This window comes from Humulus lupulus, chromosome 5, assembly GCF_963169125.1.
Source record: "Humulus lupulus chromosome 5, drHumLupu1.1, whole genome shotgun sequence".
Classification (NCBI taxonomy): Eukaryota; Viridiplantae; Streptophyta; class Magnoliopsida; order Rosales; family Cannabaceae; genus Humulus; species Humulus lupulus.
The window spans coordinates 238,174,528-238,201,367 of record NC_084797.1 but is presented as its reverse complement, the minus strand read 5'-3'; the positions used below and the strand labels follow the sequence as shown (position 1 = coordinate 238,201,367).

Here is a 26,840-nt window from a genome sequence, read left to right as displayed (position 1 = left end):
AATAAAGGCATGCATTCAGATAAATAACAAACTTCAATTTCTCTACCGTGCATGAGAATATTCATTTAATCCAAACTCATACTTATATCATGGAAACTCAAACACACAATGAGTTTCTAATACAATTATACAACATCATTAACATACATTAACTAAAATATGGATAAATTATACTAACCATTAACGTGTGGCTTGTCTTGTGGCGGAACTCAGTAGCATTTCAGATCCCAAAATCTAATAACATAACGAGTATACGACATCTACAAACTCAAAGCTCTGATACCATTTGTAACGTCCCTAAGGTAGGGTACGTCTGCCACATACTCGTAATTCTAGGGTTTACGAGTATGTAAGGCACTTGACCAAAAGAATTAAATAAAATGATACGAAGAAATACAGAAAAATTTAAAACTTTTATATAAACTTATTAGTAGAAATTATTACACGTATGAATACTTTAAATTTAAGGCAGCCATATGAAAACTCTAAACCATTATTGCATTGCTACTGAGTCCGTGCTCCACAAGTTGCTCAACAGCTAAAGCCACACCTGGAAAAATGTTGGAAAATAACATAATGAGCTAACGCTCAGTAAGCAAATCTCATGCATACACATACACATGAATGTCGTGAGTTTGTAGTGCACATATACTAATATGCTGACTTATATACTTATGAATTTCATTTATTGCTCATGCACTTTCAAACTTTACTTTTATGCTCTTTCTTTTAGTTTCACATTTTTATGGGCCCAATATCACTTGTGCACACTGTTTGATTCAGCCAATGCCTGCAGGGCTTGTTACACATATCATATAGAATCCCATGGGTTCTCCTCCGGCTAGCCATCATCTCAGCTAGGCTCATCATAACACTCATTTCATCGTTGCCATAGCTGCCATACTTATTACACATATGGAGGAGAAAGACGGAAACATGGCAAACATATCTGAATGGTCAACTCTGACCTAGCCCACACTAGTGGGCAGCCACTATAAGTCTTATAGACTTCCGTCTTCTTTACTGAACTTACTTGATTGCTTCATCGAAACAGTGGCACCCTTTTTAACATCTTATTATCACTTTGCTTAAGCCTTGTGTCATTAAAATGTTTAACTTTACATAAAACTTTTCAAGGCATTTCGTAACTTTTTTCATATTCATATGCATGGTCTTATATCACATAATAATGTATCACATAACTGTACATGCCATGCATACATGCTGATGCTGAAATGCCAATGTTCATGTTCATGATTCATGTTGATGGTATTCAATCAAGGCATTGTATCACATCTCATATAACTCAAAACATCTTTAGTCATAATACATGAAGCTTTGGGTTGGTGGCGTTGTTATACCTTAACGTAGAGCTATGGCTCAGGTCTAAGGTTTCCAGCCTAAAAACTTAAACGCTTCATATATCATAACATATAACAAATCATGAACATAGAGTAATCCACATATCCATCAACATAAGAACACATACTTGCACATAATTCATATCATTCTTAACCAAGTAAGACATCTTTCACATATCACAGAATTCATCAATTACATATCACACAACACCCTTATGGTGTTCATATAACCATTCTTCACATACTTATCATATGCATCATCATCATACCATACTTAACTCATCAGATGTACACAATCAATGTAGTCATGCATCTTACACTTAAGCACAAAAGGTGAGATTTACTTACCTTAGGTCCTTAGCTTATTTTAAAATTCCTCACCAAGAGTCAATCAATCAAATCCATACAAATCCTATTCAAGGCACATCATTTATTAAATTCTATCAAAATCATAAATATACACTATTGATAGTGTATATTAATAATACCAGAAACTATATAAATGATAATAATAAATTATTATCAACGTAATGCAAATAACTCTTCATATAAAACCATGCTTTAAACCTTGCTCATAAGATAATGTACCCTTATGATAATAATAATAATAATCCCAACAAAAATAATAATTATCGTCTATAATTAAACTTATTTCGATATTAATAACAAAATACTTCAATAGCAATACGTATATGGATGTATATATTCAAATAGTCATTTTATAAAAGAAATCATATTTTTAACATAAAGTTGTAATAATCAATATAATGATAATAATATAAATATAAATATTTATATTATTATTAATTAGTCATAATATCAATTCCAGTGATATAATAAATATACTTTCTCCAAACTTCACTGGTCTTACAAATATCAATAACTGTAAGAAACTAATATTTGATATTATTTTAATATTCAAATATTAATATACAATAATAATGGTTAGATAATAGGTTTACTATAAATCATACTTTTCATATATATATATATATATATATATGAATCTGTATTCTTGATTTACTTAACAAAATAATAACAATAATAATTAAAATTACTTAATCATAATAATTTCCATATTAATATAAAATCAATTAAATATGTATTTTTATACTTTATTTAATATCTAATATTTTCTAGAAAATTAGACAGCACAACGGCTATAAAGTGGACAATTCCAAAATCAAAACCTGTATCAAAAATATATATAATCCCAGACAGCCAGTAAATTACAGAAAATATTCCATATATCAATAATATATAATTATATACTATAAATACACATAATAACAATTACTCTAATCAATCACAATTAAATCACAATATATAGGTTAAAGAAATTATACCAAAATGATCGGGTTCCACAATAAGTCAAACGATGATTTTCTGAGACTCAAAACGTACTTCGGAACCTCGAACACTAAGTTTCGACCGTCGATCTACGGTGGATCGCGGTGGCTCGTGGTGGGCCCACCACCCAACTATGGTAGATGTAGGAACAAGTTATTGGGTTTTGAAGCCCACAACACGAGGAACACGATGGTGGTGACGAATCGGCAAACGGATGCCCGAGGTGGCCGAATCGCAACTTTAAAGTCGCGGGGTGGCCGAACTTAAATCGAGTGGTTGAGGCGTTTAATCGGCGAGTGAGCTCTAGATTCCCGCGTGGGTCGATAGTTCGGAGGCCTCTGAATCCAACGGTCCGGCGCGTGGCTAAAAATGGTGGCCGGAAAGTACTCCTGCGTCGTCGGCAACAGTGATACGTAGAGGAGAGAGAGAGAGAGAGAGAGAGAGAGAGGGAGAGAGGGAGAGAGGGGTTTTCTGAGGAGAGAGAGAGAGGGGCTCGGGTAAAAAGAAAGGCTGAAGCCTTTTATTTTATTTTATTTATTTATTTATTATTATTTTTTTAAAAATTACACTTGGACCCAAAATATTAAAATTCTTTTCAAATAAGTCCTTTAGCAAAACTTTCTTAATTTTATAAAAATCCCCAATTAAAATTATATGACATTCGGGTCCTATACTTGACTACTCAAGTTTCTCTCTCTTTAATCTCATTAAAAACATAAAATGATATTTTAAACACTATTTTTCCATTACTATTTCTTAAATTTGTAAACTTGTACATTTTATGTATTAAAACTCTGATTTATAATAAAAAAATGTATAATGAAAATGTTGGATATTACAATTAGTATTTGTGGCAGTTGGACACGAACCACCACCACCTACAACAAAGAACAGAAAGAAAAGGAAAAGGAGAAAAGAAAACAAGAGAGAGGGAGAGATCGACACCAATGGAGGACACCCCAAACCCAATTACCACCAGCGAGCGAGAAAGGTTCGCCCCTCCTAGCTTCCCCACCATGCAAACCCATGAATGGACCATATATTTTTTAAGATATGTATTTGATATGTTTTACTATAATTTATTGTACCTACATATTTTATATAATTTCAGCTTATGATTATAACTTATTTGGAATTAGATCTAAAAACTGTATTTTTGAAATGTCCTGGTAATATTTTTGTTACAAATATATCAAATATGATATACTTTTGGTACATGTTTTATATCAATTTTACATATTATAAAACAATATAATTTTAGTATAAGGGAACACAGGGCCGACTCGAGCAAATCCGGGGCCGTAGACGAACACAAAAATTGAGGTTTTTCCTTTCAAATTTTAACATTAATATAATTTGATGCATATTTTATGTTGGATATTTTTTTCTAATTCTAAACTATTACCGATAAAACTTAGATAAACTTACAAGGAATATATTATTTTTCAGTCAATTATTTTTCTATAAATAGTAAATTTTTGTATTTGATACAAAATAATCTAACATTAACAATGAGAATTTTAAAACAGAGATAAACAATCTATTATAATTTAATCATCTTGTTTGTCATTTTCTTGTTTTGTCTTTCTCTTATTATTATTTTTCTTATATTTTTCACACATCTATGCGTGTTTTTACATTAGTTTTTTATTAGTATACATTAATTATATATAAAATGATATATAGAAGATGAGAACTCTTATGTTCGGAGGTTTGAGGCAACTGCCTCACCTGCCTTAAGGTGAGGCCGGCACTGAAGGAACATAATGTTGTAGTCATACACTTAGCCTAATAATACTACATCATTCTTAATGTCAAAAAAGAAAAAGTTTTTGCTATTGTGAGATGCCAACGTAAAGAAGAAATCAACAGCAGCGTTTTTCATGGATAATGATTTTCCACTTTACCTTTGGAAAATATTCAAAAACTAACGCTATCAACTCATTTACATGGGTTGGTTGGAGTTAGTTACTTCTTGTTTAAACATCTCTCATTCAATGTTGATCTTTATTGGTCGGTTCGTAGTTATTACAGTATGTTATTATTATGTTATCCTTATAATAATTGGCTTTGGGTTTGGCTACGTCTGTAACTTTGGACCGGTAAGCTTCAAATTATTAGAGAAAAGAAAACACCAGGCTCATAGTTTCATGTAATCTACTGTCATTGAAAAATTGTAAAAAGAAAATCTTAAAAGTCAACCACAACCAATAATTTTCAACTCGTTACGCTACACACAGACAGACGCATAAACATTGCTATCATTAGTTCACTGTGCAAGTGCTTTCAAAATTAATATGGCCAAGAAAAATGCAATGGCGTTTTCAGAACTCAACTTTACAAATCAATTATTTTCAACAACTCATTGATTGGTTACCAAATCTTATTTCTTTCTTTCCTTCCATTAAAAAACATTTCAATTTCATGGTGTGGCTATGGGATAGATATTATGGGCCATGGCATTACCATATTAGGCTTTGTGGTAGATCTAGATGAGATGACCTTAGTGAATTCAGTTCATGGAGGGCTTTCAAAAGCATATGTATGCTTTGGGAGAGATCTCATCATGTGATTGCCACAGCTTTTGGTAGATTACAATTGCTCTAGATTTGTCCAAGACTCTAAGCCACTCAACTCTTACGAAGACCATAGTGGCCATGGCCATACCAATGCAGCTCATAACGTGAAAAAAATCATGTGGGAAATAGGTCCCATGGTTAATGAGAAAACTCCCACTAATAGTTACTCGCAACTCTAGTTGTACTTATTTGAAAATTCTAAAAGTTGGCATGAGTTTTGGGAGCAAAAATTGCACAAACTTTACCAAGTAAGAAGAATATTGGGTTAAATGTGAAAGAGGCACTTATTTCTAAAAATCTCAGTGTGAAACACCCTTTGGAACAGTCCCCTTTGCAGGATACAACGATCAAAGTCGACCACAATCCACAACATCGGTCATAATATTAGGCCTTGTGTTAATTATATATAATCAAAAGTATCATTTTTCCTACTCAACAATTTACGGAGTACAATAAGAACCATAATAAGGTAGTGTTATTTTAATCTCATTGCTCCAATCCAAAATAATAATTTAATCAAAACCAAAAGTGACTTGAGCCATATCTTCAACTATCGTCATCTTCTGTATGATTCTCATCCCTGTCAGGTGCCTATCTATTTGGGGGGTCAAGAATAATGCTGACGAAGTCCTCTCTTTTTACCTCTTTCTTTTGGTACAAGTTTAGTATAAAGTCGTCACTATCGTCATGCATTTGGTAGTACAATTTTGGTAGATTTGTAGATTCACTTAACTTGTTCTTTATCATGTTGATTCAATTTGATTTATTCTCCATTCAAAGAGATATTACTTCACTTGGAATAAAGAATTATTGTATCGAGGCATACCAAGTCCAATACATAAATATATATTATAATTAGTATGTTGAAAAGCTGATAATTGTTCCTTACTTTAAATTTGTACATAACACTTGGTGTGTAAAGTAGATTAGATACCTTTTAGTATGACTAATATTCCAACCAAATCAACACCAAATATGTAAACATGGCAACCACAACTTCAAAAACAGAACACATATGAACATGACAACCACATTCTCTAGGCTGTCACTTAATGGCGTGCAAAATTTCCAATCATTTCTTTTGTGAATTGGGAAACATAACAAGAACAAAGAAATTCCTTATTAGGTTACGTTTATCTACAATCTTTGATTAGAGTGTTTATGTACTCAAAAACCAAAACAACAAAATTACAAGTTACTCAAAAGAGAAGAATTCACATTCAGCAAAAAAAAAAAAAAAGAAGCAAAGTTCGCCACACCCTTAGTGGTTAAATTAAGCTATAAGCTCAATCAAAATATTTGGACACCACTATGGACACACCACCATGATCCAACTTTCAGGTTCAATGAGGCCATGTCTTCGTGAACCAAAAGAGATTCACAAGACTGTAATTGAACAAGGGATCATGAAGATTTTACCTCAAAAAAGTTTCTACTCTGAAGCTCTTTCAAGATCTCTCAATACTATAAGTGAGTGATTAATCAATAAACCATATATATATAATATATCTTTTTACACTGTGGGGGTAAACACTTTACCAGATTGGTCCAACACATCAAGGACCTCTGTTCTAGTCCTCACAACCTTGTGGAACACCTCTCTAATCTGCTGCTGCAAAGGAACCAATCCTTCCTCCATCTTTCGGCAAGTTTCAGCCAATTCAGCCACCTGGGTCGCCACCTCTTCGAGTCGCTCAGGCTCCGCCGGAAACTGAAACGAGTCTGCGAATTCGGTCAAGGATAAGCCCAGCTTCTCCAGCTTTTGTATTTCATCTAATAACCCAAATGACCCTTTCTTCTCCTTCTTCTTCCACTCCTCAGCTATCTTTTCTTGTAATCCAATCATGGGTTGAGCCCAAGCCAATTGCCTCGGTACTGGAAAATGAGTCGCCAAACCTGTCCTCTCCTGGCAGGGAATCGCAGCCACCATAGCCCACATCACAAACATCATAACAGTGCTCATTATATAAACCGGTTGAGCTAACCCGGTTGACTCAGCTCCACGAGGCGCCACCAAATTGGATGACATTGCTTGAAGCTGCCTCGCCGCGGACCAGCCTTTAGCCATTCCCCACCACAGAGACCTGAATTGCCCGACGGTTCGATCCTTACTCGAGGCGGATCCTGCGCCTCCTTTACGCCCAAAAGACCAAGCTCTGTCTGAAAATTTACCTCCGACGCCGTCTTTGTCCTCGATCGCCATGGCCGCAATTAACGAATTCAAAGCCTTTTTAGCTCGCCGGACTTGACCATCTCCGATCGGCTTCTGACCCAAAGCCGAAACCGCGATCTCGGCGAGCTTCTGGCAATGCCGGACTGCCTCGATACCATGAGTCACAGCATTACAAATGTCCAAAGATTTCACAGCCCGGTCGAGAAGCTCTGGGATGAGACGATCGAGCGGGGGTTTCGAGATATGAGACGGGTCCCGACCCATTATGAGGAGCACCTTGAACTCGGCCTCACAGCAGAGATAAACATCGAGAAGCTTCCGGAGCCAGGCGATAGAGAGAAGGGCTGTGTCGCCGGCGCCGGCGATAGGGGATTCGTCAGAGGAGGCAAAGAGGTTGGAGAATCGATCACTGACATGTTTCTGAAAGATTTCAATGTCTTCGAGCTCTTGTTCATGGTTTACATCCATAGAAACCACCTGATTGCGGCGTATACTGATTCGGTTCAGAAACGAACCCTGGTTGTTCTCTGTTGCCCGCATATTAACTGAAATTTGATTTTCTTTCTCACTTTCTCGGGAAAATTGAGAAGGAAAAAGTATAGAGAGAGAGAGAGAGATAATAGGAGAGTTCTAAAAAAAGATTGAGTTTCAACAGTTATATATGTAAGCAGCGCGAGTGAAATGGTCCGAGACAAGACCGTTTCTTCTTCGTTTTCGCGGACGCTGACCTGGTTTTGCTCTCTGCCTCTTTTACCATATTACCCTTTACTTTCACTCAATATTTATATATATATATATATTTTAAATAAGAAGCATTATAATTTTATAGGGTCAGAAAGAAAAAAAGTATTATAGTCTCTTTTAATCTTAAGAAAAGTAAAAGTTTGAATTTCTAATTTAACAAAATATTTTTTTAATTAAAAAGCTTTTCATAGTACTTGGTAGGTCCATCGTATAAAAACTCTTATGAAATAATATATGTCAATTTTTTTCATAAGTAAATATAATAATAATAATATATATATATTTTGTATTTGAGCTTATTTGAAAATTAGACGTTCTTCTAAAAAAAATTAAATTGCATACACATATGAATTAATATTAATTAATTAATTAAATAAATCTGATTTTTTTCTTCAAAAAGTGTAAGAACAAAAAAATTTAAAAGTGAAATTTTAAATTGAATATTCATTAATAAAAATCTGAATATAGTTAGGGAACAATCGTATTCTAATATTGAAGTTAAATAAGACAGAATATATTTTTTTAAAGAAAATTAAAAGATATGATTTTTTAAGAAAAGAAATTATAATTTATAGAAGGAAGAAATCCTAATTTAAAGAAGGAAATAAAATCTAATAATTACGATAAGTATGTAATTTAATTTTTTTTCTTTTACAAAAAATGGGTAAAATAAGTATTACTAAAGTTCATTAAATTAATTAAGATAACAACTTCTCCTAATTTTTTAAAGGTCTTTCAGAATCTGGTGTGTAATTACTTCTCTATAAAACTCTTCTAAATAAAAAAAAATATTTGCAGCTTTTATCTAAATATAACTAAAATGGACTTTAGGACTTCAAAAGTTCTTCTAAAGTCATGCCAAACAGGACTTGTGTTTTTTTTAAGAGAACATGGCCTATGTTACCATGCTAAAATTGTATGAAAACATTCTATTTATTATCAAAGGGAAATTTCACTTTTTATGCATAGTCTCTACTATTACAAAAAAATATCACCACTATTAACTCTTTCATTTTGATGCTAAACATTCTCCATCCACCTAAAGTACCCCTCCCATTATATCACCAAAACTCCTATCTCCTCTCTCTTATCTCTCTCTTTCTCTCTCACGAAACCCTCACCAAAACCCACGGTGAGTTCTAAATTATTTTCTAAAATCGTTGTTAGTCATCTCCATTGTCTCTGTAAATATCTCAATATCAAAGGCAACATCCATTTTTAGGGATTTTGGAGGAGAAAAACTATAGGTAAGAATATTGTTTATTTTTTTGTGTTGGGTACTGTTTGTTTACTTTTTTTTTTGTTATTTCGAACAGATCTGAGACTATATTGGTGTGTTTTTTGGGTTTGCTGGAGAGATTTTGAAATATGTGTTTTTCTGAGTTTTCTACATTTTCTGCAACAGTTTTGCTCGATAAATGCTCGATAGGGGCTCGATACTATGTAAAAGACGATTAAGTTGTGAGCTCGATGCTGCTCGATAGTGGCTTGATGATAGATCGATAGGTATAGCATTTATTTCTCGATGGTGCTCAATATGAACTCAATAAGGGTTCGATTGGACCCTTGACTATTTGGTTTAGTTATTTCTCAATATGTGCTCGATGGGAGCTCGATAGGGGCTCGATAATAGACAGATGGTGTGGGTTCTGTTAAGATCTCGAGCTAACTTCAAGAAAAATTCTAATTTGCCTTAATCAAAACCATCGAGCTCCTATCGAGCTTATCGAGCCTAACCATAGACCCCATCGAACCTAAACAATTCATGTTCTATCGAGCTTGTATCAATATCCTATTGAGTCTATCGATCCTGTCGAGTCTAACCATAGATCCCATCGAGCCTAACCAATTATTGTCCTATCAAGCCTAACCATATACCCCATCGAGCTCCTATCGAGCCTAACCATAGACCCTATCGAGCCTAACCATATAACCCATCGATCTTAATTGTATACCCCATCGAGCTCCTAACGAGCTTATCGAGCCTACCATAGACCCCATCGAGCCTAACCAATTACTGTCTTATCGAGCCTAACCATATACCCCATCGATCTCCTATCGAGCTTAACCATATACCCCATCGAGCTCATATCGACACATTCATACTACCCTATCGAGCTACCATCAAACCTATCGAGCCACTGGTTCAAATCCAGAAAAAAAAAACCCACAAAACCCACAAATTAAACATGCATTTCACTTAAAAATGGTGTTGGGTTCAATATTTAACATTTGATTGTCGCCGTGGGAGGAAATCAGCGCCATCGGTCTCGGGTTCAAAAGGAATGTGTCGTCGTGGGTCTCGGGCAAATGGAGATAAACAGAGTTAGGTGAGAGGGGTCGCCTGAGTTGCTCGGCGGGGGTTGGGCTCGACGGAGGTTGGGGCTCGATGAGGATTGGGTTCGGTTAGATTTTGGGGTTTCTTGTGAGCCAAAGAGAAATAAGATGTAAACAAATTTTTGGGTGGAAAAATAGGAGAGATATTTTGGGTAGATGGGGAATGTTTAGTATCAAAATGAAATAGTTCATAGTGGTGGTTTTTTTTTTTTTTTTTTTTTTTTTTTGTAATAATAGAGACTATTATGCATATAGAGTGAAATATCCCTTATTAAAAATAAAGTAAAATAAATATTAAAAATTATATGCATATTTTCTGTTTTTTAACTCCTCTCTTATATCTAAAATAAAAATACATGCAAATAATGTTTATCTAAATTTGTTGGCAAAAAAATAAAATAAAAAATGAAGAAAATTCAAGTTAAAAAAAATATAAATTATATATATTATCTTTGAGATCGTTATACAAAATTAAAAAGTGAGGAGTAATATATAAAAAAAAAATATTAAAAAAAATATTAGGAGATAATTAATAATCTAATTTAATTTAAATTTTATTTTTATAGAAGGTGCCCACATATATTTTTACAATGCAAATGTCAGCCCTTTTGAATAATTGAAGGGACAATGTTGTTTTACTATATTGCCCTTAATTATAAACATAATAAATGCTTTTAAGTTTTTTTTTATTGTTTGACAAATTAGTGTTTGGGAAAAAAAAGGTCAATCAAATCTTTTTAGTTAATTTTTTAACAAATTTTTTTAATTGTTATGGACAGTTTTGATATTTGCTTATATATTATACACCTCTAATTTTTTTAACAGTTATAATACATAAAAAAAAATTAAAAAACTAAGAATTTTGTAATACAGCAAATAACCTTAGTATTCGATTATTAATTTTTTTCTTAGGAACAGAGATTTTTTTTATTAATTCAAGAGATAATTTAGAATTAATAATTTATATAGGTGTTGGTTTCTTACTAAGTCTTCTTCCTGAATCAAATACTTCAACAAAAATATTTATCTAAAAGACAATAAATAAATTAGAATTGTTGTGTAGATTTTAAAAACTATTGTCTTATGCTTAATTAATGATTATTGTCAAAGGTCCATGGGAATGGGATGGCTTAATACTCGTCAATCATTATTAATTTTCATAACTTAATTGTACGGTTCAAACCAACAACAAATCATTTTCATTCAAAGAATATACGAATAATATTTATTACTCTTAAAATGTAAGAGAAAATAGTGTTGTTCCTTAAATTGAGAATGATTTTATGATTAATTTGACAAAAACCTTCAAATTCCGTATTATATGGCTTTGAAATATTTGAGTTCTATCTTTATTATTTTTTAGAATGGATATACAATTAATTGTGGCAAAAAAAAAAAGAAGCCGATATTAATTAATTGACAATTATACCCTTCATACATATTTTATTCAAATCAAACATATGTTTCCATTATTTAAAAAAAATCATCTGTTTCGGTTTTTCATGTAGGAAAACTTTTGTCTGTTTTAATGGATTAAAAGAAAATAAAGAAAAATAAAAATTTCAAGCTGTCTATTATCAATAGATTGTCAAATTTTTGATTCATTATTATAATATAGCACTCTTCAAAAATTAGTTGCTCTAATGACAAATTTTACCCGTTTTAAAAAATTGTGTCAAATATAGTAGAAAATATATGATTCAAATTTAGATTAACAATAAATACTTATTTTTTATTTACTTTTGTGTCACTATAATTATTTTTACTATCTAGTTTATTATTGGTATTACTTAAATGTAAATATAGAAGAAAATATATTTTCAATAAATATTAAATGGTGGTTAATTGAAAATTTATTTTCGTATCAATCATACATCTTTATTCATTTGGACCATAGTTATAAAAGATGTGTCAAATATATTATTTATTGATTTTTTTGTGCTATATTTAGCATAATATTTATATTTTTTATTGGATAATAATATAATTTGGTGCATTATTACAAATATAAAGGGATAAATAAATTCCATTTTTATGTATACATATATACAATATATATATTATATCCTCGCTATAAAAAAGAGAAAATAGGGAATAACAAAATAGATATTATTGAAAAAATATAGAAAATAACATAAATTTCACATATAAATAAATTAGAATATTTTTGCATAAATCTTTCTCTCCACACTAATTCTATCCATGAATTAAATAAAGGTAGCTTAATTACTAATTAATTAACATAAAAATACGACATCATGAATAATTCGATTGTTTATGACCCGTAATAATAATATTGAAAAAAAAACTGTAATAAAAGAAGTTGGAAATAAATTTTCTTATATTGATTATTAAATTTATAGATGTATATATTAATTTAACTAGTTACCTCTCTTACGATCAAATTATTGAAGGTTTATAAAAAAATATATATTTTATTGGGACGAATTTCAAGTTGACAAAATTCAATTCGAATTTTTTTAAAGTGTTTGATAAAGTTTGTCCAACGTAATTGACCAATGATAAACACCCTAAGATGGGATCATATATTGGATTTTTTCTTTTTTTTTGGAAAAGAAGTTTTGGATCCATTGAATGGTTGTTTTAATTAAAATATTTGCCTAAATAAAAAAGTAATATATCAATGAGCAAACTAAATGTAATACATAAATATATTATTTTTATTCATTAGCTGTATACAATTTTAATATTATATTATTTGTTTTGGAACCTACATAGCATTTAATTATTATTTTGATATTTTGTATTATATTTCTACTATTTTTTATTAAAAAAAAATATATCAATATTTAAAATACTTCTAATTTTGATAAAGTGATCTTAAATTTTTGACTAGTGTGTTTCATGATCCTCTTTTGGGCAACGATAATTTTTTGTAAATACGAAAGAAACATAGGACATATCTCAAGAACAAGAAAGAAAATACACACGAAGATTTTACGTGGTTTGGTATAAAGAAATAGACCTACGTTCATGAATTATTTTTATTAATTTGTTACTCAAATACCTAAGATAAGATAAACTAGGATCAAATAAGTTTCTTAAACATTGAGTTCTCTTTACAATTTTATAAAGCATGTGTATCTAAGTCTCACTTAAGCTCTAAATGTATAGTGAGACCTCTTCTTTATAGGAATATACGCTTTGCAACACATGCTTGTTGTCACGCTTTGTCTCGATCAGACAACTTTTATTAATTTGTTACTCAAATACCTAAGAAAAGATAAACTAGGATCAGCTAAGTTTCTTAAGCATTGAGTTCTCTTTACAATTTTATAAAACATATGTATCTAAGTCTCACTTAAGCTCTAAATGTACAGTGAGACCTCTTATTTATAGGAATTTACGCTTTGCAACACATGTTTGTTGTCGTGCTTTGTCTCGATCGAACAACTCCTATGCCACCATCTTCATTCAACAAGTGTCATAAATTATTTGTCACGTCATCATACTAAAAATTAAGATAACAAAATGTTATGAGAACAATCATATCAAAACAAAAAAAACTTATATATTATTTAATTAAGGCACGACAATGGTGGTGATTCAACACTATGGTGCAGGCTCTAGTTCACACCCGTAAACAAGTTATGATCACTATATGTTTACACGATGGTGTTCATTGTAGTTACCCAAACTGTTTGTATGTTTTCAGGATCTTCTGAATAATTTAAGGTGTCGAAAATAGGGTCAAAACATAATATTGTGCTTGTGGTGGTACTGGAAGTCTGGAACCCTATTTACGGTGTCCTAAATTATTTTAAATTTATGATGTTTGTTGTGACTACACACAATATCGCAAAGTAAAAACACAGGGATTATAACTTATCCTTGTGTGTAAAATATATAATTTACCACGATAGTGTATATAAAGTGTACAACATCACAATTATTCTATATTAAATTAAAAAAAATACTACTTTTTTTTTAATTTGAAAAGATTTTTAATTAAATAAATTATAATTTTTTTTGTCATAATTATAAAGAATTTTCGAAATTGGTGAAAATATACAATTTTAAAATGATTTATTGTATATATAAAATATTAAAATAGTAATAATTAAGTAATATAATACATCATTGATTCATGACAAACAATGATTGTGAAAATTGTATCTTTCTTAAAATTAGATACATGATATAAGTTATCATACTAATGCTGAATTTAATGTTTATTAGAGTATCTCATAGTTGGGCATCGAGTTTTGTAACTCAAGGTCGAGTTCTAACCCCTACAATATCAATCTGTACATATTATATAATATGTATAGATTTGTACCCCGATAAAGTTATTTTTTCGTGACAAGATTTGACACTTCTTTTCCTAAAAAATATACCTAGTGAGTTGTGTCGAGTTGTGGTTTGGACATTGGGGATCATTCCATTTAAAAGAATTACAAAAATAAAAATAAAATAACAAAATATAATCCCTATAAGAAAATAAAAAATAATGGCTGAATGTTAATTAGTGATCAAAGGAATAATGGCAAGTTTGTAAATAATGGAGAAAGAGAAGGGGAAAGTTATAGGTGAAGAGAGAAGAGTGAGGATTGAATGACGAGAAAGGTAGTTGATGGCGCCGTGGGACGCGTTGAGGTGAGCCAAGTGGAGGTGAATTTGGTTTGGTGGAGATGTGAGTGAGTGAGATCCAAAAGAGAAGCATTGACCTGGTCAACTATATGTTTTGTCTTTTTTAGTAGTAGAAGTAGTAGTAGGGAGTATCATCTCATAGGATAGGCTCTTCTACTACGTTTGTGCACGATCATCCAATTATCCCATCCACGTTTCATCCATCTCTCTCTCTCTCTCTACACGTGTATTTTACATATAATTTATGCATTGTTGCAGAAAAACAATTATATTCGATATAATTAAGGGATTTATATTTTTTTTTCTTCTTAAACATGTATCTCTTATCATAAGAGACCATATTATATATAAATAAAAAAATCGATTTTTTTGACATGATATTTTAAGGATTTTAAAGAGTCTTAAAAATTCATTTTGAGAAAGTTTGCATAAAATTTCAAAAGTATTTTATGTATTGAAAAACACTTTAATTAAGGAAGTAAATATTTATGTGTTTTTATACGGGTAGGTAACCATTTGGTACCCTGTATTTTTATAAAGTATCGTTTTGGTACATGTGTTTACAATAATACTTATTTGGTACCCTATATTTTGAAATCATACATATTCGGTACCCTTTATTTTGAAATCATATATATTTGGTACCCTAAACTTTACCAATTTTACCAATTTAGTAAAATTCATAGGATCTTTTGGGAGCATGTCTGCAGACCTAAGTGCTTTGGTGGGTTGGGTTTCAAGGATAGCTCTTCTTGGAACAAAATTATGTTGGCTAAGTACATTTGGGCAGTCTCTTCCAAACAGGCATATGCTATGGGTTAAATGAGTTAATTGTGTTTATCTAAAAGGTGATTCAATTAGGGAGTATCGTTTAAAGCAGGATACCAGTTGGTATTGGAGGAAAATCATTAAATTTAGTCATATCTGGTCTAGTTCTGTGTTGAATGCTGCGGTTAGGAATGAGAAAATTCATTTGGGCACTCTGTACTCGATTGTGTTTCCTGGAGATCTGGTGCAGTATGTGAAGGCTATCTGGTGTAGACTCTCAGCTCCTAAGCACCAGTTCATTCATTGGCTTGCTGTGAACTGGAAATTACTTACTAGAGATTGGCTGCAGTCCTGTCATGTGCCTCTTCATTCATTAAGCTGCCTAGTCTGTTGTCAAGAGGATGAAAATCATACTCATCTGTTTTTTTATTGTGTTTTCTCCATAAAAGTTCTGCTTGCTGCTCAGGGGTGGCTGAAAGGTTTTTCTTGGCCAGTTCAGTATAGGAATTGGATCCAGTGGCTGTCTTTGCCTCGAGCTGGTTGGCTTTCGATGATTCTTCATGCAGCATGTGCAGCAGCTGTGTATCATATTTGGCTGAATATGAATCATTGTTGGCTTGAAAATTATTGCTTACCAGTGTACAAGATTCACCATTTGATTAGATATTCAATCAAAGTTAGAGTTTTGAATTTAATTGGCAGTAACTGTACTTCTAGAGAAAAGCAGATGATTAAGTTTGTTAGGAATTTGTATCTAGTGAGGTGTTTTGCTGAGGTGGGTTGTATCCTTCCTCTGTTTCGTTGTAATTGTTAGTTGATCAATATAATTTTTCTTTTGATAAAAAAAAACTTTACCAATTTAATCAATATGCTTTTCAATTATGTGAGTTCAAAATTCAAATTTAATTACTTAATTACGTATAACTTATGACAGTTTGATCATATTGATAAAATTTATTTATCAAATATGAGTCTAGGGTACCAAATATGAATGTTTTTAAAATACAAGATACCATATGAGCATTATTGAAAAAAGAGGGTACCAAAATAATACTTTGCAAAAACACAGGATTCCAAATGAGTAAATTTTTTTTTTTTTATATAGTTTAGTGAAATTTTATACTTCGTTAATAGAATAATTTCCTATTTTATCTTTTTTTTTAATTAATAAAAATAAATAAATGAATAATTTTTATCATCTAAGTAGCTTTTATAAATTATATTCTTCTACAGACTAAGCTATGGTTGGTGAGAGAGTTTTTCTTTTCCAATGATGTTTGATATTACAATATTATCTTTTTAGGGAATTTATTTGTTTGGTACCTTATGCTTTTGTAAAGTATTATTTTGGTACCCTCTGTTTTCAATAATGCTTCTATGGTACCCTGTATTTTAAAATTGTACATATTTGGTACCCTAAACTCAAATTTAATTAATAAAATTTTACTAATTTAATTAAACTGTCATCAGTTATATGTAATTAAGTAATTAAATTTAAATTTGGAACTTACATAATTGATAGCAGTTTGATTAAATTGGTAAAATTTTATTAATTAAATTTGAGTTTAGGGTACCAAATATGTACGATTTTAAAATACATGATACCATATAAGCATTATTGAAAACAGAGGGTACCAAAATGATACTTTGCAAAAACACAGGATACCAAATAGTTACCTACCATTTTTAAATATATATTATAAAGTCATCAGGGCACTCCCAACGAGTGGAGTATATTACCCCAAACTGAAAGAAAAAAAATAGCTAAAACTAAAAGCAATCCAAAGGAATAGGTAAAATACCTTAAACTTTAAAATGTAGCAAAAAATAAGCAAAATAAATTTTCAATGGATGATGTAAACTTTGAGCTAAAATAGCTAAAGGCAATCTTCGGAGGAAAGAATCTCTACTTCCAGAGACAACTCTCTTAGGTGAGGTTGATATGTACAAATAATTCAATATTTTTTTACACACTTTTGTTGACTATTGCATTTATATTTAAACAAATATGATATATAATATAATATTTTATTAATTTGTTTATTATAAATATATTATTTAAATGTTGTGAAGAAAAATATAGAAAAGTTGTTATATGATATAATATATATGTATGAGGTAAAATAGGAAAAGAAGTGTTTTAGTGAGTTATATTGAAGTACAGAGTAGAGTATCCACCAATAGTGTTCTAAGTAAAAGAGAAATACAACATATGATTCATTTTACAAATATTTTTAGATAAATTTACTGTACAAATTTATATCTAAAGTCTACTATATTAATCCTTCAAAACAATATTTTATCAACACAATATAATTATGTATTATGAAGTCTATGCATAGATAAAACAATTAAATGAACCTATTTACATTAAAATTTCTTATTTGTAATTTTTTTTTAGATTAATTGATATTTTAATTTATATTATAAATTTGGATAAATTTAAATTATAATATAATTATGTGATATTACATATGGGTAGATATTATAAATATTAAAAGATATAAGGATATTATTGATAGTTTTAGAAAATATTTTAAATGAATAAAAAATATTTAAAAATATAATATTTAAATGATATAGAAAAAATGATGTATGGTATAATATAAAATTTAGAGGTAAAATAGAAAAAAATGTGTTTTGTAGAGATATTTTAAAAGATGAAGTATAATACTCCTTAGAGCACTCTCAGTGGATACTCTACTCCATCCTTTAAAATACCTCCCCAAAACACATATTTTTCTATTTTACCTCTAAGTTTTACATTATATCATACATCAGTTTTTTTATATATTTTTCTATATCATTTAAATATTATATCTTTAAACATATTTTATTAATTAAAGTAAAATAAAATAAGTAAAAAAGAAAAAAGAAATAATAAATATATATTAAATGAGATAGAGAAAGCTTATAAAGAAAAATAATAATATTAAAATATTATATATATGATATCTAAATGTAGATATGAATTAATTGGAGTTTGTGCATAGCTATTATAAATATATGTATGAAGGAGCTGATGGAAGATGTTTTTGTGAGTTTTAGCTAAATATTATAGAGAAAGTGTATTATAAAATACATCACAAAAACAATTTTTTTTTATAATTTACCTCAAACTTTTATATTATACCATACACCAACTTCTTTATTTTTTTATCTACATCATTTAAATATTATATTTTAAAAAATATATTTTAATCATTTTAAGAAATAAAATAATTAAATATAATAGTATCACACTTATATATATACAAAAGTTTATACAAAATAATAAAATATTTATAGCTTGATGAATAGTGTTTCACTACATATAGAGAAATACTATTATTTAGGTAAAAAAAATATAAGTTTACATCACTCATTGAAAGACTATTTAACTATTTTTTTCTCTGTATTATAAAGAATTATAAATTTTAGCCCATCCATTAAGAGTGCTCTTGGGGGTGCTCTTATAAGTAGAACTTATTTTTTTCCTTTAATATATATTCATTTATAGTCGAAATTAATTTCACAATATTTTTTAGAATTGAGATAATATAGAATATAGTAAAAAGTTCATGTACGAAATAATCACTACTATAGTGATCATTTGTCACTATTATAACTTAAAATAACTATATATAGATAACTATTTTAGTGCTCAATTAGTGACGTGTAATCACTGTAATAAAAACCATTTCAAGAATTTTGCATTTATATATATAAAAACTAATTGCCATTTGCCGGCGGCCATAAATATGTATAAAAAATGAGTAATTTAAAAATATCTTAATAACGAAATTAATTAAAACATCAATTGATCAGATAATCTAATAATACATCAATTAATTAATAGCAATTAATGTTATCAAAACGTAATCCAAATTAGACGAAACATTGCCATACGTCAACATGGGTTTCACTCAGAAGAAATCTTATTTAATTAACAAATATTTTATTGATTAGGATGTGATTAGATTAGCCGGCCTGGCTAATTACCAATGGCTTATTTAGAAGAAAAACGTATGTTATTTTATACAATAGGGCATTAGTTCTCTTTAATTGGAGTAATAAAATTGTTTAGGCGATGTTTGGTAGAAGATAATGAAAATTGAGGAATATGAATGAGAATGGAAAAGAAATAAGAATGGAATGAAATAAAAAATTAAGATAAAATGTTATTTTTTTCCTCGAACTATAGCACTTGTAGATTTTTGTCCCCGAATTCTTTTGCTTGAAAAAAATACCACTCGAATTATTATACTTGTAGACTTTTGTTAATTTCGTCTAATATAGTAACAGGTTGTTGACGTGACAGTTAAAAAATATTTAAAAATAATTTTTTTTATTAATTAATTAATTTTAAATTAAAAAAAATTAAATAAAAATTAATAAAGTTGATTTTTAAATTTATGAAATTATATAAAATAAAAAATCAATAAGCATAATTTTTTTAATCCAAATATAATTTTACAAAAATTGAAATCAATATTTTAAAACTAAATTAAAATAAAAACTCAAACAAATCTATATTTCAAACGTAGATAATCAAACACATTTAGAAAACAAGCAAAAAATTAAAAAATATAATTTGTTTTAGTTCAAATTATAATTTAGTTTAGAAATATTGATTTTAGTTTTTTAATAAATTCTTAAAAGAGTAATTAAACATAATTTTCAAATATTTATTTTTAATAATGACAGAATTAATAACGTTTAAATTAGATTAGTTTAAGTTTTATAAAAAAATAGATCATTTTCGGTTTATTTTTTTTAATATTTGAAAATTTTATTTTATTAATCTTTTAAGAAAATATTCAGAAAAATTAATCTTTTAAGAATTAAAATGAAAAAATAATTTTTTGAATTTTTGAAATATTTTGAATTTTAATATTTTATAAGAAATATATATTTTTTAATTTTAAATTATACACATGATACTGACGTGGCAATGACAAATCAGCAATTTGTTAGCCACATAAGATAAAACTTAACAGAAGTCCTACTTTACAACAATATGAATAATTCAGGGGCGAAAATCCTAAATAACCTCTATTTTATTGCATGTGTAAGTTATATATGTATACAATGAGAAATGCTAAAGGGTACCACTGGTGCCCAATATTATAAGGATGTGACATACTGTTATTGGTGGAATCTAATATCGGGTCCCACACATTTGAATTTAATACGTATTATGAAGTATCACTAACCAACTATAGGGTGCTACCTCATGTGCTGTTGGACATCTTAAGGTGTCAAATAACATTATTCGTATGCAATATAGTATGATAATGATGTAACGTGACATTAATTAAACTTGAACCAAATTTAATTATTTAAGTATGTATGTGGGCTTGTATATATATTGATGATAATGAGATGAGAGATGACTCCAATTCAAGACTTTTGACAATTCTAAGAAAAAGGAAAAAAAACAATTGTCTTGCTTTGAATTCTAGTGTTATAAATAAAATTCAACCGTACGTGTTTAAAGAAACATAATTGATAACCCTATTTTTAATTATAAATATTAAAGTCCCAAAACCCCAAAAAGTAAGAGGAGGGCCTTTTCATTGTCTATTTCACATTCACATGCATAATTACTTTTTGGTCTACATTTTTTTAAGCTTAGTTGCTCTTTATGAGATGGGTTAAAGATTTAAAACCCCACTTAAATGCCAAAAGATTTAGATATTTTAATATTAACCCTTTATTTATTTATTTATTTTTAATTAATAACCGACAATTTGTATATTTTTCTAACTAGGGCATTTGACAGTTAAAAGCTAGGTAGGTATAGATATATATAGGTAAATGTCATGTTGTCACTCTCACTTCACCACATGGAAATAAGCTTATAAAATTATAACCTCATAAACTACCGACAATTATGGTATGTAAAAAACAAATAGAGCAACCACAATTTAAGGATCCCATGTTTTTTGTTTTCTTTACTTCTTGACTTAATAAAGTACTAACTAAAGAGCCCATGTATTTTTCTTTTATTTTCTTTTTAACCGATAAAACATATTGTCCTACAAAAGAAAAAGTGGAATACTATATAAAAAACCTATACACACTAAAAAATAAATTAACTTTTCAGTCGCAACATAATATTCTCAGGAAAATTATCTAATGCAATTCCTTAAAAGGACTCGTTGATGCATTCTTTTTTGTTTTGGCATGTAAAAAATTTAGAATACCAATTTTTTACATGCCAAAACAAAAAGAATACCAATTTTTTATAAGGAATTTTGCAGCAAAAATAATTAAGTAGTTCCAAATGTTGCACATAAATTAATAAGTAATTTTTTTTGTGGCAAAAGTCAGTAAGTTGTCTAAAACATTGTGCTTAAGTCACTAAGTAGTTTTTTTTGCGACAAAAGTCAGTAAGTAGTCTAAAATATTGCACTTAAGTCATTAAGTAATTATTTTTGTTGCAAAAGTCACATTTTACACTAATTTAATTTCAATTTTAATTAATTTAAAATATATATTCATAACACCAATATAATAAAAGGAATCTCTTTTAAAAATAATTAATAATTTTAAAAATTTTAATATAAAAATTGTTGACCACGATTTTGGCCAACGACGAGTAGACGTCAAAACTACAATGAACCTTCAAGAGAAAAATACGACACAGATAATTTTATAGTGGTTCAGCCCCACTTTATTGGTAATAGTCTAATCCACTTGGAGTTGTGATATATTTAGGCTACACTTAAGATCAGATGAACTTGAGCCAACTGAGTTTCTTAAGTGTACGTAGAAAAATATAACGTTTCTCTCTCTAGAGAATACAAGCTTTATCTCTCTAACCTCTCAGAAAATGCCCCAAGAATGCCCCAAGTAACAGTCCCCAAAATCTCAAAACGAGAGAGTTTTCTCAGTCTAAAAAGATCAGATCCCAAAAATGATACCATGAGCCGTTTATTTATAGGCTCATGGATCGTACATAAATATCTCCCTTTTACCGTGTCCTTGGTTCTTCCAACAGACTTTAATTAATAAAATATAAATAAATATAATATTACAACAATATAGCTATTATTCCGGGATATCTGAGAGATTCCCGCGGCAGGTATGACCGATTCTTGTTGAAACCGTTACTGGGATCCTTTGCGTAGCACTGTTCTGTCTAGTCAGTCCACATCACACTCAGGAGGAGAACTGAAGGACCAAAATTCCTCACTGGTCGGCCAAACCTTCACTGGTCGGCCAAGACAAGTGACTGGTCGAACAAGGACATATTTGGTCGGACAAGCACCTGATTGGGTGGACAAGCACATGTCTGGTCGGCCAAGGACATGACTGGTCGGACAAGCACCTGACTGGTCGGACAAGCACCTGACTGGGCGGACAAGCACATGTCTGGTCGGCCAAGGACATGGCTGGTCGGACAAGCACCTGACTAAGCGGACAAGCACATGTTTGGTCGGCCAAGGACATGACTGGTCGGACAAGCACCTGACTGGGCGGACAAGCACATGTCTGGTCGGCCAAGGACATGACTGGTCGGCCAAGAGCATTGACTGGGCGAACAAGCACATGACTGGTCAGCCAAGGTCATAACCGGTCGGTCATGACACTTGACTGGTTAGTAAAAAATCTTCACTAGTCTAACAGGTCACTCCTAAGCCAGATTACCCAGTCATTCCTTGCCATTTGTCACTTCTATTGCCATATTATCGTTTTCAAATTTTGGGATAACAAACATAATATTTAATATTAGTTAAATTAAATTTAAAAAAATAATACAACTTAAATTGAATTAAAACTTAGTTTGTTTAAAATTAAATAATTTTTCATGTTATAACTTTTTATTTATTTTTATTTGTAAAACAAATTTTAAATAATTTTTCAATGGTAGAATTATATATTTTTATATCTTTATTAATTAATTAAAATTGATTAATTGGTTGCGTGTCTACGATTATATTAAAGTATTATAGGTATCGAGAATGGAGAAATCCTAGCTAGCATGATTCCTTATAATCATATATATTGGCTTATAAAAAACACAATTACATCACGTCTTATTAATGCATCAACAATTTAAAATTAGGCTATATTTAGTAGGATAGATGGAGAATAAGGAGGAGAGAATATAAAAGAAGGAGAAGAGATTAATAATCTTTTTATGGTGTTCGATATAAGAGTTGGAATGAGTATTTATTTATGAAATAATTTTTTTATCCTTTTAATTATTTTTAATAATATTTTAAGAGGGTGTAATTGTAACTTTAAACAAATATCGAGTAAGAGGATTCCAAATGAGAGGTTTAAGATGAATCACTATCCTCCCATCAATCATTTCATTCCTTCAATCTTTCTTACCAAGTAAGAGGATTTATTACTCTTCTCATCTCTCTTCCTCCTCCTTTCTGCATCTATTGACTTTTCTCTTCTACCAAACGTAGTGTTAGAATCAGAACTTTGATCAAGCCAGAAAGTTGAGAAAACATCAATTCAAAACCCTAGACTTAAGTACGTTTAAAATAATTGTAGAAAATTATTACATCACCTAGTACGTGTTTCGTATTGATATATGCAACTATGCGATAATTGGAATACATGGTAGCAAATCAAATAATAATAATAATAATAAATAAAAAAAATCAATTATATATAGTGTCCTTGTAATACCGAGTAATCTGTACATTGCAAAAAATGGGAGTCACGATCACCACTAAATTTGAGCTTATAGCTACTTTTATATATGAATAATTATTGTACTTGTCCTATCTAAAAAAAATGAATATTTATTTGTTCTTTCCTTTAGTATTTTTCTATCACATCACGTGTACCAACCAATTAATTATAAAAAATTCCTATCATGCTACGCGTTTTGTATGGAGATTTTTACTTATATACAATTTCCACCAAGTATGTAGATATATATATATATATAGTTTGTTTGTCTATTTCATATATATACTGATGACAAAATCGATTAATTATAAATATATGGATGGACTTATATAAATTGCTTTGTTGATATCGATCATGAATAGTATCACTCAAGTAATGTGCCAAAATCCAACTAGTTGGATGGCCATTTTTCGTATCAAATGTTTTGGAGTCAAACTTGACTATTATATTTTTATATATATAATTACTAAAAGACAAGATGTTTAGCTGCTAATGATCTAGTAATTGGTCAATTATAATATGGGATTTGTATGGATTTTTGGTAAACTCCAAAACCGTTTAAATGGTGTGATTAATATATATAACGCTAATGATCATCATCATGTCATGAGAGGTAGAGATTCAATTCTCTTAGCCATTTTTCTTGAGCTAAGGGCATGTTATAGGTTTCTTTCGGTTAGAGGCTTCACATGACATATACATTAATAGTTGAAGTAATAATGGTTGTTAAGTTGGACACTCTTTTAGAGCCTATTTGGTGTATTGAACTAGAAATGAGATTTTATATCCTTATCAAATCATATGTTTGTTGTCACTATGAGAATATGATAAATAATCCAAACTTTTAAAATTATCTCATTTATTCTAATAAAATGTTAGAGAAAGATTTCAATAAAAATAATGGAAACCAAAATACAACTCTAGACAAGTGAATACAAGGGACAAGGTGATTGATTTAATAAAAGTACAATAACTTCTATTGCAAAAAATACAAGTAAATAAATAAGAAGAAAAAATGTGTTTAACTCAAAGTTGGACATAATAATGTTACATATGAAAATAACATGTGGCAGCAGTAGGTATTGAACTCGTCCATGTTGGTCGGTTTGCAGGTACTGATCATTTCGACTTGAGGACATAAACTAAAGTTGTTGTAATCAAGTGACAAGATAAAGGAGTACCACTTGTAGATTACTACTCGGAAGGCGTCTGGTCGGCAACAAGGAGCTGGTCGATGACGTATTAGTGATATAGATTACTCGAAAGAATTACCTGCTCGAAAGACGCTTTAATCAACTAGAATGACTCGAATCTTAATAGATATTTATGAAACTGATATTTGAATGTACTTTTTATATTCTTTTGTTAGTTATTCAGCTGTAACAGACCCACATTATGCGTGTGGGACCTATTTTGCGCTTGTAAGGCCCACGACCCACTCAGAGATTCTATAAATAAAGATCTCTCATAGTCATTCAATCTGATGCGCACTTTACATACAAAATCTCTGTCGAATTGTATTCTCTCTCAGGCTTAGGAAAGTCAGTCGAATCTTGTTATTCTGATCTTGAGTCTGAGACCTTTTTGATTAATGAAAGTGCAAGAGGACGTAGGTCATTACCAACTTGTGGGGCCAAACCACTATAAATTCTTGTGAGTCGTTTAGTTGAATTCAACTCATTTATATTGTTTAGCCATCATTCAATTTGACTCAGAGTCGACCAAAACACTAGTCAGCAAAATGATATATATAAGAAAAAGATACAACTCAAAATAAAATAATACAAGTAAATGAGAGACTAGAAAAAAGGAAATAAGAACAAATAATAAAATAAGAACACTCTTACCCTCACATAACCTTAAGTGTATAGTAATGAGGATCACTAACTTGAATAAGGTTCAAAACCTTTATCCAAAATCTTATTTCCCACAATTCTTTAAGAAATAAGGGAACCAAGTGACCTAGTGGTAAAGTGGCATGCCTGAGGTCCTAGAGGACAAAGGTTCGAATTTGGGTGACTCCCTCTGCCAGCATGGAGCGACCCTCCAATGATTCTTAAATGTGAGCACTCTAAGCGCCAGCCCAATCACCCTTGCTCTCTGCCTCAAGATCCGTTTAGCACTAGTTGGTTGATGGGGCTCAAGTGACGCATCTCATCGTAGGTGGGGGAGACCTATCGAGTAGGGTCTTGGTGAACATTTATTGGCGGGGTTGGAGCTCTCATGATAACACCCATAGAGGGGAGCCACACTGGTAGCCCCATCCTCCCTTTTTTT

General features: G+C 30.2%; 1 protein-coding gene across 1 annotated transcript; it reads right to left on the bottom strand.

The window, feature by feature from the left end:
- Positions 1-6,388: 6,388 nt before the first annotated feature.
- On the bottom strand, positions 6,389-8,127 carry LOC133778491 (protein ROH1A). The gene has a single exon (XM_062218435.1). The coding sequence runs from the start codon at positions 8,001-8,003 to the stop codon at positions 6,804-6,806; it is 1,200 nt and encodes a 399-aa protein (XP_062074419.1). The 5' UTR covers positions 8,004-8,127; the 3' UTR covers positions 6,389-6,803.
- Positions 8,128-26,840: the final 18,713 nt, after the last annotated feature.